Source organism: Anomaloglossus baeobatrachus, chromosome 9 (genome assembly GCF_048569485.1).
Source record: "Anomaloglossus baeobatrachus isolate aAnoBae1 chromosome 9, aAnoBae1.hap1, whole genome shotgun sequence".
Taxonomy (NCBI): domain Eukaryota; kingdom Metazoa; phylum Chordata; class Amphibia; order Anura; family Aromobatidae; genus Anomaloglossus; species Anomaloglossus baeobatrachus.
Window position 1 is genome coordinate 108,284,150 of NC_134361.1, and position 13,603 is coordinate 108,297,752.

At 42.5% G+C, this 13,603-nt stretch overlaps 1 protein-coding gene across 1 annotated transcript in view; it reads left to right on the top strand.

Annotated features, from left to right (window-relative positions):
- The window catches only part of GAB3 (GRB2 associated binding protein 3), a 197,053-nt gene that overhangs the window by 151,379 nt on the left and 32,071 nt on the right, over window positions 1-13,603 (top strand). Inside the window, exon 3 of the mRNA XM_075323918.1 lies at window positions 3,548-3,761. Coding sequence (XP_075180033.1) covers window positions 3,548-3,761 — 214 coding nt within the window. The remainder of the gene's footprint in view (window positions 1-3,547; window positions 3,762-13,603) is intronic.

The following is a 13,603-nucleotide window of genomic DNA, read 5'->3' on the forward strand; positions in this document are numbered from 1 at the left end:
TTTAGTTAATACAATTCACATTAGTATAGAAGGTGGCTATCCGAAACTACCATCTAAGGAAACATAATGCTAATTCTATAGACTGAGGCCTAATTTCTTATCTTGATATGTCAGCTTACGAAGGACCCTGGGAATTGAGAGTCCATAGATATCAATTTGAGTGAACTAAGCAGTAAAGAACCAATTTAATATGGTCCCTGCAGTCTATATCATCCTCGGAAGGTTACACCTGCTTTCAAAAGAATTTTCTAAGTGCTTCAAATAGAAATAATCCATAGGTTTACAATTATCTCTGTATGAAGAGCTATTGATAAGAGCCATGACTTGTCTACTGGGGATTGTATGCAAACCGTCAGCAAAGTAGTGATGGAGTTAACCTTGCGCTTTCATATATACCAACCATTCCATTCTGATATGCTATTTTTTTAAATAAACCTACACTAATTGGAGGAGGTTTTAATATACCAGATGGATATCTGGGCCATTTTTATGATGCATATCTTTATTTATTTATTTTTTTATATTACTATGTGTTCACTGTTAATGTTTGTTCACCACAGGGAACAAAACAGGATGATGTGTCCTTATGGGATGGCCATCCTGTGGTCTCCAGGATTGTGTGTTGCTATCAGACCTAATCCCTTGTTTGCTTCCTTCAGTGGGTGAGCAAACCTAGACTTTGGCTCTGTTGAGAGACTAGGCAACCAACCATAGTGGAAGCTGGGAGGAAGACAGGCTGTCCATAAACTTCAATGGGGAGAGACGCCTATCCCCAACCCTTGCTGTAGGCTTCTAAACTGGGCTTGTCGTAAACTGCATGTTAGTGCTCTTTTGTGTGGGGCATGCTTTATTTTCAATTGTCGACATGATTTTGGGCTTTCATAAAAAACAAGACAATCACATAAGATGTATATTTGCGGAACAGAACTAAATCCCCATGTAATGTGTATTGGGGCCTCTTGGAAAATACAGATCATGTAGTTAGATGTAAGGGGGAGTCAATAGGCTCACATATGCGTTAGATGTTGAAATCAATAGGTTTGGACAATACACAAGCAATGTGTATAGCCAGCTTAAAGGGAAGGTGTTGTGCCCCCAAAAAATGTTTCAATAACTGAAAAAATGTAAAGTATTAATGTTTTAATGTTTTGTTTAAATATTATTATTTGTTTTTAATTGAGCAAAATATAAAAAAAAGTATTAAAATGTTTGGTATTTTCCACTCTTAAACACTAGGAGGAGCAGCTGCTGAAATCCTACAGAAATCCCACTGTAGAAACAGCTCACATTACAGCTGCAGTAGAAGTGGGCAGAATCTGCTCTCATGTGTGTGATGTCACACCTCCCCCTGCCAACCTGAGTGTTTCCAAAAGGATAAGGGAGAATGAAGTTTAGGGACATAGTGCGGAGCCATTTTTTTGATGACCACAAATGTCTAAAGTGTCACCAAGGACAGCTGCATAGTGCTCCCCACATAACGCTCTGCACGCCCCGGTCCAGCAATGCTCTGCCGCATGCACGCCAACCCGCAATGTTCTGCCACAAGCACGCTCGCAATGCTCTGCCACATGGACGCACACAGTGTGTGTACACTGTGTATATACTGTGTGTGTGACCGAGCACCCAGCATGAGGGCGGCGTAGCCAGCGTGTGTATATACTATATACCATGTACTGTGTGTTTATACTATATACTGTGTGTATATACTATATACCGTGTGTACACTGTGTATATACTGTGTTTGTGTGTGTGTGTGTGTGTGTATGAGCAGCATGAGGGAGACGGAGCCAGCGTGTGTATATACTATATACTGTGTGTATATACTATATACTGTGTGTACACTGTGTATATACTGTGCACTTATTTGGCTGAGGGCTCGTGTTGTCTATGAGAAAGCCATCACCAGACATGTTGTTCCGGCGGCTTATCTCATGGAAATCAGCGATTGGAAGTCTGAAATCAGACATGCCTTGTTGACAGCTTCCTTGACAATCATTGTCCAGGGCTCACACACACATTAGAGTGTCAACCAAACCTGATGATATCGGCTGGTTCAGACAACATTTGTTTGAGGGTCTTTAGATTGTGCAAGAAAGATAGGAGGTCTTATCAGGGCTCTGAAAACTCTGGGGTGCAACGATGCTACAGACTTGTAAATTGTAGTCTGTGGTGTTATATACTGTAAGGTGGACTGTTTAGGCAATTTTCAAGTCCAGAGCTCTTTCAATTGGGAGAGAAATTATATTTGCACTGAATGATGAAACCATCACTCCTTGTGGCCACAAGGCTGTTGGAATAATTTAAAGGGAACCTGTCAGGTGCAATATGCACCCAGAACCACAAGCAGTTCTGGGTGCATAATGCTAATCCCTGCCTAAGTGTCCCTGTATCTAGTAGCATACGTAAAGAGATTTATAGGGAAAGTATTTCTAAAAATCCTTATGATATGCTAATAAGTGCAGGGACTAGTCTCAAAGGCGTTAGTTCCTGCGCTCATATTGGCCTCTTAGTATGTTATCATGCCCAGAGGGCTGTGCTATCATGCTATTCAATGCTCATGGCCCAGCATGATCATCGGTGGTGACAAGCGTATGTATGTCCGTTGCACCTCCTCAGACGCCGGGCTTAGGGTCAGTGCACATGGATCAGAAGTCACTGCAATTACGGTAATGCACACTAGACCTCTCTGAAGCCGGGACGTGTACAACGGACACAAGTACACGCGTCACAACCAATGACGCTGGGCAATGAGCATTGAATAGCATGTTAGCACACCCACAGGGGGCAGAATGAGCACAGGAACTATCACCCTTGCGATTAGTCCTGGCCTCATTAACATATCATAAAGGATCTTTAGAAATACTCTTTCTAAAGATCTCTTTATCTATGCTACTAGATACAGGGATAGTTAGGCAGGGATTAGCAATATGCACTCAGAACTGCTCGTTGTTCTGGGTGCATATTGCACCTGACAGGTTCCCTTTAAAGCATGCATTATTTCTCTGCACAAATAGCACCCCAGTTGTCTGTGGGCTATGTTCGGTATTGCAGCTTAGTCCAATTTGCTTTGTCATATAAGTGAGTGGAGCTCCTGACAAAGAAAAGACTGCTTGTTGCAATCTCAAACAAACCCCTCCATTATGTTCTTCGAGGAACCCAAATGTTGGAAATCTTCATCCAAGTAAAATCCATTCCCTTAGCTGCATATTGATTGCCCCACACTGTCGTTGGCTGCTACTGTAGACAAAGCTAAGCCTCGGATTCATTCTATCATGGGAATCTAATGGAATCTGGAGAGATCTGAGTACAAACTTCTGCAGATTTTCATCCCGTGAAGCAGTTATTATGTAAACAGGCTTGTTCTGAGAATCATTTTTTTAGCTCATTTGTTGGCCTCACTCCCTGCGCTCTGTTTATCGGCCAGGGAAATATAAACACCTGGTACAATTTGGACTTTGCTGTGTCCTGCCTCGATACTTAATAAATGGCATGTGTACAGTCTCCAGACATGTAAATATGCTAACACTGGGATTACTCTTTTAAACAGATTCCGTGGAAAGCCTTTCTCATACCAACTCCTCCGTGCAAGCTTCCCCAGCAGTCTCCACTCACACGTCAAGAATCACAGACCCGTCCTTCTCTGTAGACAGCTCGGTGGCTGATACCTCAACAGAAGAGAACAGAAGTGAATCAGAATCAATATTCATTCCAGACTATCTATTTTTATCCAATTGTGAAAGTGGGAAATTGAATATGACAAGGTAAGTGAGCCAGGCTATGGATATCCCCAGGGAAATGATAACATGAGCTTGTCCCAGCATCACCTATCTTACATTTTCATAAAGAGTCAAACATATTATTCATAAATAATCCATAAAAATAACAGAAAAATGACAACAAAAATTCTACATAAACACATTGGACAAGCGCTGTGTTGGGCTGACCAACTATCAGAAGTACGGTGGTTTCTCAGGTCTAGTGGTTTCTCAAGTTTCACAACATTAATTGGTTACAGAAGTACCATTGTAAGTTGAAACCATTGTAACGTGAGATTATAACTCTATGTAAAACTAGTAATCGGTCATCTCAAATTTGGAAAAATAAGCAGATAACTAATATAGGTAATGCAAATCCTGGCATATAACAGTCAGGATCCTCTGCTGGAAGATGTAAGTCGCTATAAAGTTGCTGTAAATGGCGAGAACAGGAGCCTAATCAGGTCTGGTACCCACAGAATAATAGATTCACTAAGTAACATTCAAAAGAATTCTAGTGAAGTTTGTGCCAAAAAGCCGTCAATCATGACCTGTATCATATTCATTGTGTCTTGTCCAGGAAGGAGTGTAGCTTCACTAAAAGTGGTGGGAATTATCAGAAAGAGCATGGCTTAATGGGGTGGTCTAAAGGCAAAGTGCTTTTCATTCTACATCCCTCTCTGTTTTGTGCCATAATCTAAACTATTTAATCTAATACTTGCATTAAAAATTCCCTTTCCATCCCCAACTGCTTTTCTATTTTTTTTCCTCTACTTCCTTTTTGATGATACTTACTATAGTTTGAGAAACCCAGTACATGCTGGGATACTCAAACAAAGCATCATCGGGGACAGAGGCTGCAGTCATTGACAGCCTTTGCTCCATCCCTGAAACAAAGCGTCATTTCAAGGGCTGGGCTAGCCTTTGCGCACTATGCGATGTGCACTATGCAATGTGCACAATGACAGCACATGCTCTATTGTCAGCTCAGGTCAGCAGTAACAAACCGGCAGCAGAGCGGTGTCAGGATACCCAGTGTATTGAGACTAGTGACGTCACCTGCAGGGGCGGTGCTAATTTCTGCACGCTGGGTATTCTGACACTGCTCTGTTGCCAGCTTGTTACTGCTGATCTGAGCCGACGAAAGAGCGCACTGCCATTCTGCACACTGAACAGCACGCAGGGACTAGCTCAGCCCCTGAAACCAGCGTCACTGATGACACTTCATTTCAGGGAGGGGGCAGAGGCTGTGGCAGGGACAGCAGCCTTAACCCTCTGATTACACGTCATTTGAGTATCATACACTAGGATTCTCAAAAAGGAAGTAAGAAAACAAGAAAAGAAGCAGATAGTGTAGGTGGGGAAAGAGAGGAAAAATTGAATGCGAGTATATTAGAAAATAGTTGAGATTAAGGCACTAAATAAATAAGGATTTTGAATGAGAATTACTTTGTCTTCAGACCACCCCTTTAACATACAACACCATTCACAAAAAAATACAAAAATATGGTGAAAATTTCACAAAATAAGATAACTAATTTTTTTTTTATAAAGTTAGACCAAACAGTCTAAAGATGTGCCAAAAAACAAATCATAGTTTCCTAGCACTGTCTCTTCATGTGAAGTGCCCTGGGCTCCTCAATCTCTACCCTGATCTGACTGCTCAAATATCGAACCATGTTACTTGGGGTGCATTAAAGGGGATGTCCAGGCGCTGTGTGACTACAGACTGGCAAATCATGGCGGCATGCAGTGTGCACGCTGTCACAATTCTCCAGTATTGCCAACACGAGTGGGCGGTCAAGTGAACCATGTATGCAATTTGCATACTTGCAGTCACATGCCAACTAGACATGTCTAGTTCTTTTATCCTTGTAGGAATGGAATGGAAGTGCTCAAGCCTAAAAAGAAAAAAACACTGGGTCTTTCCTTAAAAAATGCATCAATAAACGTATGAATACTGCCCTGTGTGAATAAGGCTGTAAGATAAACGTTTCTTCCCTCGTGTCATGAATAGCAGTTTACTATAGTATATCCTAATCCTCCGTCAAGCTTCCATTTTCCCCTTGCATTCATTACTGTCGTGTGGAGAGCATTGTACATTCTACACAGAGTTAACTCGCTGTTTCCTTTTTGAAGCCTGAGAAAATGTGGGCACTGACCCAGCTATGGGAAACAGTCATAAACCATTTCAGAGTAGATTAAATTTAATTGGACTTTACATTGTGATATATTTTATTACACCATAAACAGATGTAAGAGCAAATGCAGTGTGTCGTGAAGATCCCTGCTTTTGGTCAGTAAAAATTAACTGAAGTTCTCAGAATTTACATAAATATATACATTTATTGGACATGTACTATTACTTTAAGAAACAAATTTTACAATAAAACTGTTATCCAATAGCGGATTTTGCTTTTTTATGTTCATAAGACTGTAGAATTCCTGTTTAAAAGGGAAGCTGATAGCTGCCCTAGCACCTTAAACCGCCACCATCACTGTTTTTGCCCTATATTTCCCCCACTTTGCTTAATTTTTAGCCCTTTTTGTTGATTAGTGATTCACTTTTAACCCTGTGCTCATGCTATGTAAATCAGTGAAGAACTACTCTGAGGAGACGGCGGGGGGGCATAGGGCGACTTTTCCAGACTCTCTCTCATTGTGTAAACACACTTTTGTGGGCATTGGCGGACATATAGAGGAGAGGCTTCTCTGCAAAAACGATATATGGGCCCTTTACAGACCAAGAGATCATCATAATGCACAATTCCACCTGGCTTGGAGGTAGAAGTGTCCCCCCTTACCTCTTGGGGCCACACAGGTTGCAGCAAATTATGTTTGCCCACTGGCGGACATAGACAGAAGAGACCTTTGTGCAAGAACACTATATGAGTCCTTTGCAACCCAGTAAGTCGCATTAATGCAGAATTCAACCCAGTTTTAGGTGGAAATGAGCCCCCTTACCTCTTGGGACCCTGTGTGGTTGCGCTAATGATATGTCCGCCCACTGGTGGACACAGACAGAGGAGGGCCCTTTGCAGTCCAATAGGTGTTCATAAAGCGGAATTCCAGCTAGTTTTAGGGGGAAACAGGCCACCTTACCTCTTGGCACATGTGCAGCTGCACAGGTTGCACCAGTGATATGTCCGCCCCTGCTTGTGGGTATGAGTGACAAAATTGGCAGCACTAACAGTCCTCTCGTGACTGACTGAGTCCGGTGTCACCGCTGCCTCCCTGGACTTGTGCAGTTCACTGTGAGGCCGGGCACCGTACACTGATTTTATTGCGCAGTCCCAGGAAAGCAGAATGTCACGCTCATGTGTCGCATTTACATGGAGCTGGCGGTGCCATTGATCTTGCCAATGATGTCACTCCATGCCAACAAGGGCCAATAAGACCACATTCACACATTCAGTATTTGGTGAGTTTTTTACCTCAGTATTTGTAGCCAAAACCAGAAGTTGAACAATCAGATGAAAAGTATAATAGAAACATGGGCACAGCTTCTGTATTTATCACCCACTCCTGGTTTTGGCTTTCAAATACTGAGGTAGAAAAACTCACCAATTACTGAGGTAAAATAGTGATAAAAATACTGAATGTGTGAGCGAGGCCCAAGAGGGAGGATTAGTCTGGGGAAATCAAGAATGGCCAGATTGGTGGCAGGTCCTGAACTATATTTCAGGCACTAAAGTCTGGGTTAGGAGGCCCACCGCCGGTCCAGACATTGTGATTCAAACATAGATTGTGAATGTTGGGCTATGTTCACACAGGGCATTAGTTGCATGTTTTTTAATTGTTTCATGTAAATACATGCTAATAAAAGCTGCTTTTTACAGTACCAGCAAAGCAGATTCCAGAAGTGCCATGCACACATACACACTTGCATTTTTTCCTCACAGAAAACTGCTGCGTTTTTTAAAGAAGCAGCATGTCAATTCTTTCAGTGTTTTGCTACTCTTTTTAACATTGAAAGCAATGAGGGTGGGAAAACGCACATGCCTTTTTTGCTGCTTTTGTGGTGAAGGAAACTAACTTTATTTAAACATGCACTGCAGACAAATGACACTGAAAACAGCAAAAAAAAGCAGGGTTTTTTTTTACTGCTAAGGCCCCTTTCACACATTAGTTTTTTGCCATCAGTTACAATCCGTCGAATTTTGAAAAAAAATGGATCCGGCAACTGATGCCGCTGGATCCGTTTTTTCTTATTGACTTGTATTAGTGACGGATGGCCTCACGTTTCATCCATTGTTCGATGGCAAAAGTAACGTTTTTTGTGTACGTTGAAAAAACGGCCAGCAACGGATCCGTCACCATCCGTCATTTGGTAGAATGGAAGCCTATGGGCGCAGGATCCGTCGTCATCCGTCAAATGATGGAATCCGGCAACAAATTCCGATTTATTTTTTTTTTAACTGAGCATGCTCCAATTATTATTTAGCACCCAGCTAGTCGGATCCGTCATATCAGTTTAGCCACAATCCGTGACGGATCCGTGAAGAAAACAGATTGTGACTAATGACAAAAAACTGATGTGTGAAAGGGGACCACGGCTGATTATGGAGGGACCTGTATAATAAAGATGGCTTCTCCAAAGCAGAGAAACCCTAATGACTGTAAAAGTGACATTAGGACATGCAGCCATACTAGTGGTCATTTCTAGCTAATGTTTCGTTGTGTGCTCAGATTCTCACTGCCTCCCCGAATTTTAACAGACGTTCCATCTTCCTGACCTGTCAGTTACTGGTATGGCATAATGCTATCTATCGTGTTCCGTCAGGTTTTCACTAATACAATAGATATTTCGTTAGAGGAAATGACTTATATTTTGACATTTTCCTTCACTCGTTCATTATCAACCCAAAAATTTGTACTATCTGAAAAAGCGATAACCTTTTCAATGTTTCCAGAAACCTAATCCCATCACATAACTTAACACCAAGGGGCTGCTGATAAGTCTTTGACTTTGTGATTTTTTTTTTGTTTCTATGGTAACAAATATTACATCACATGAAATCCTTATGTGTCTAATATATGTTTTCAAAATTTTGTGTTTGTTGCTTATGGCAACAGTGTTCTACACACGCAGTAAAACAAAATGGCGGAGTCTAATGTGATATTCACAGCAACTAAGAGCAGAGGAGTGATAAAATTCTTGTTTCTGCAAGGAAAGTCCATGAAGGATATTCATGGTGATATGTCGCAGACATTGGGGGATCACTGCCTTTCATATTCCACAGTTAATAACTGGGTTGCCAAATTTAAAACGAGCCACTTCAGCACCAATGATGAGTAACGTCCTGGACGACCGAGAGTGGTGGTTGTTCCGGAGATCGTCGATGCTGTGCACAACCTCACACTGAAGAATCAACAGATTTCAGCTAAAGCAATAGCAGACATCACAGGGATTTCCCGTGAATGTGTTTGTGTCATTATCCATGAACATTTGGACATGAGGAAGCTATCTGCAAAGTGGGTCCCCAAATGTTTGACAACAGATCAGAGAAGCATGCGAGTGAAAACTTCCCGATCCATTTGTCAGCATTTCCGGACTGATAAGAACTTCCTGGATCGACTGGTCACTGTGGATAAGACCTGGATTTATTTGTATGACCCTGAAAACAAGGAGCAGTTAAAAGAGTGGAGACACAGTGGTTCTCCTCATCCAAAGAAGTTCAGGGTGCAAAAATCAGCCACTAAGGTGATGGCATCTGTGTTCTGGGATAAGGAGGGTGTGCTGGTAGTGGACTACCTTCAAAAGGGTTCCACCATCAATGCAAGGTATTACATTGAACTTTTGGACCAATTGAAGGCAGCTCTGAGGGCCAAAAGGCGCGGCAAGCTGTCCAAAGGAATCTTATTCCTGCAAGAAAATGCCTCCGCTCACACTGCACAAGTGACCACGGCAAAACTGGCAGAGCTGGGCTTTCAGCAGGTTAACCACCCACCTTATTCACGAGATCTAGCTCCCTCCGACTATCATCTGTTTCCTACCTGAAAAAACACATCAAGGGTACCAAATTTCACACCATTTTTTATGTGATGGCTGCTACGGATGCCTGGTTTGAGGCACAAACGAAATCCTTTTTTTTTGCTAGGCTTACAGAACTTGGAATACTGATGTAAGAAGTGTGTTGACATCAGTGGAGAGTATGTGGAATAAATGTAAAGTTTCATCATCCTACCTCGTTTTTTTCTGGGTAAAGCCATAGACTTATCAGCAGCCCCTCGTAGTTACTACTAATAAAAATACTTTTTTTGCTGCTGGCACCTATCATGCCTAAACATTTTACTCCAAAGTCAGCTCTTCGTCCCGACCTCTACACTGTTGACAGGCTGCAGTGGTAACAGCACTGCAGCCGATCACTGGGCTCTGCCGGAGGAAGGACAGAACTGAGCCCTCTGTTGTAGAGTATGACCATATTATTCTCAATTAAATTGACACAAATGGAAAAAGTCATTGTCAGACTGAAATATCCATCACATTTTACATTTTTTTCCACATGTTGTTCATTTTTGAAGGATCTTTGCCATTTAAGTGAAAAAAAGTGAAATAAATGTACATTGTGCTTGGTGAAGACATTTAATCTTTGATCCAGGCAGAACAGAACTGAGTGTTCTTACTTAATGACACTTAGAGATCACGCCGTCCCTCCCACTTGGTATCATCTGTGAGAATCAGATGTAGGACGGAAAACTCTGACTTCAGTTTAAAAATAGCCAAATGCATTTTAAACAGATGAAGAAGAGTGCGTTCCATCTTATAAGCCAGAGCTTTGCCATCTTGTGAGCTGACAAGTATGGGAAGACTCGATCTTTTACAAGGACACTGACACTCAAGACGGTATTCCACTCCTCTGAAGAATATTCTGCTGTGTCAGTGCCAGAGATGATCAAATTCCATGAGACAGAATCATTCACTTTTACATTACGGCTATGGCAAAAAGTCACTTTGGTTCATAACATGCACCATTTCTGCACCTACGGTATTATTTATATTCAGTAACTTGCATTTTTTTCATTGCATTTTGTGCTCATTATTTTTTACATGCGATTTTAGCATGTTTTAGACGCTGTGTTTTTGTCTGTGTCATGTTTTAAATTAGTTTTTTATACTTCCTGGTATTTGGATTTGACCAAATTTTATTGCTATATTTATGTGCGGATTACATTTTATGTGTTTCCGCCCCTGAAAGGCACTAAAAACTTGCGTTTTTACCTGCGGAATTTCTGCATCTAATATAAGTCTATGGGGAAAATCTTCACATAAAACTCAGCGGACACGCAAGGGAAATTGACATGTTGTGAATTTAAAATTCGCACCGCAGGTTAGATTACGCGGACTAAAAAAAAGCGCAGGGGGCAGGAAATTTCTATAAATCCCATTCACTTTGCTGGAACTGTTTTAGACCCAGCAAAAATACACAGCATGAAAAACTCCCCAAAAACGCAGCCTAAGGGGTACTTTGCACGCTGCGACATCGCTAGCCGATTGTAGCGATGCCGAGCGCGATAGTCCCCGCCCCCGTCGCACATGCGATATCTTGTGTGATAGCTGCCGTAGTGAACAACATTATCGCTACGGCAGCTTCACATGCACTCACCTGCCCTGCAAAGTCGCTCTGGCTGGCGACCCGCCTCCTTCCTAAGGAGGCGGGTCGTGCAGCGTCACAGCGACGTCACACGGCAGGCGGCCAATAGAAGCGGAGGGGCGGAGATGAGCGGGATGTAAACATCCCGCCCACCTCCTTCCTTCTTCATTGCAGGCGGGACGCAGGTAAGGAGATGTTCCTCGCTCCTGCGGCTTCATACACAGCGATGTGTGCTGCCGCAGGAATGCGGAACAACATCGTACCTGTCGCTGCAGCGAAATTATGGAAATGACCGACACTACACAGATCACCGATTTTCAACACTTTTGCGATCGTTTATCGGTGCTTCTAGGCTTTACACGTTGCGACGTCGTTACCGGCGCCGGATGTGCGTCACTTTCGATTTCACACCAACGAGATCGCAGTAGCGAAGTCGCAACGTGCGAAGTACCCCTTAGGCCTCTTTCTCACGTCCATGAAAATCACACACATTTTTCACGGACGTGTCAAAGGTGCGTTTTGAGCTCCGTGAGCCGTGTTTATGGCACACGTGTGTTCTCCGTGTGTTATCCGTGATAACACACGGAGAACGGGAACTTTCTACTCACCTGTCCCTGGCTTCACCCTCCGTGGTGCTGATCTTCGGTCTCCAGTCCTGCCGACTCCCCGCTGCTGCTGCTTCCGGCCGCAGTGAAGTGAATATGCAATGAGCATAATGAGCGGTGGTCAGAGGAGGGCTGGAGAAGGTGAGTAAAGTTTTTTTTTTTCTCGCAGACACATGTGTTTTCTCCGGTGCGTGTCACACGGAACACATCCATGTGGTCCGTTTGCGTTCCGTGTGACCTGTTTGCATTCCGTGTTACACTTGTGATGCCGGAGAAAAACGGACATGTCTACGTGTGGAGCACACGGGCACACGTATGCTCCACACGTACACACGGTCCATGGCAGAATAAGTACGTGAGCAGAGTTTAATGTGTCTACGTGTGCTCATGTCTCCGGTACGTGAGGAAGCGGACCAAACACGTACCGGAGGCACGCACGTGTGAAAGAGGCCTTAAGTTGATGAATCAGTTGCAGACATCGGGAAATCAAAAAACACACCACATTATCGATGATAATTAAAAAATCACACAAACATATAAAAAATATAGACTAAAAAAGGAGCAAATTAAGAGAATTTGACGCAAACCAAAAACAGGCTAAAAACATCTAAAACTAACAAAAAAATTTCAATAAATTGAGCTCAAAAGGTTTTTTTTTTAATAAAATAGAGTTCACATTTTAGTTCACTTTTAATAAAATCAGCTGAATTATTTTTCTGTTAGCATAAAGAATACATGTTTATGATTCAATCATTTTTATTAGGTTTTCATCAAATACAAACAATACAGACCTACACAAAAGAAGAAACAAACAAATAACAAAATTAGTAAAAACTACGACATCATCAAACCAACCGTTTAAGCATCATTAAATAATAAATTTTTAAAGGGAACCTGTCACAGTACCACGAGCAGTTCTGTGTGCATATTGCTAATCCCTGCCTAACCGTCCTGTATTTCTAAAGATCCTTTATGATATGCTAATGAGGCCAGGGACTAGTCGCAAGGGCATTATTTTTCTTGGCTAAACACAGAAGGATAAGGCTGCACATCAAACTTAGATAATAGTATAATGCCATAAGCATACCGAAAAATATATTGACGCATGTAAGCCCCCTTAGCATGTAAGCACGCCACTGTGGGCGTACTAATATGCTAATGAATGCATAAAGTCAGAGGCATGGTCGTGCTCATCTCTGCTGCCACCGCGCCCAACGCTGGATTTCGGCTCAGTGCGCATGATTCCCGGACTTCCGGTCATGCACACCATGAAGCCGGGTGTACGCGTCGTGGCTTCAGACTGGTGTAGTGCACATGACCGGATGTCCCTAAGGCGGTGCAACAGATACAGGTACGTGCATCATTGCCGATGATGACGCAGTGGGCATTGAATAGCATGTTTGTATGCTCCTATGGGCGTGTTATTATGCTAAGAGGACGAAATGAGCGCAGGAACTAACACCTTTGCTACTAGTCTCAGCGCTCATTAGCATATCATATGGGATCTTTAGAAATACTTTTTCTAAAGATCTCTTTATCTATGCTACTACATACAGGGACAGTTAGGCAGGGATTAGCAATATACACCCAGAACTGCTCCTGGTTCTGGGTGCATATTGCATCTGACACGGTCCCTTTAATTAAGAAA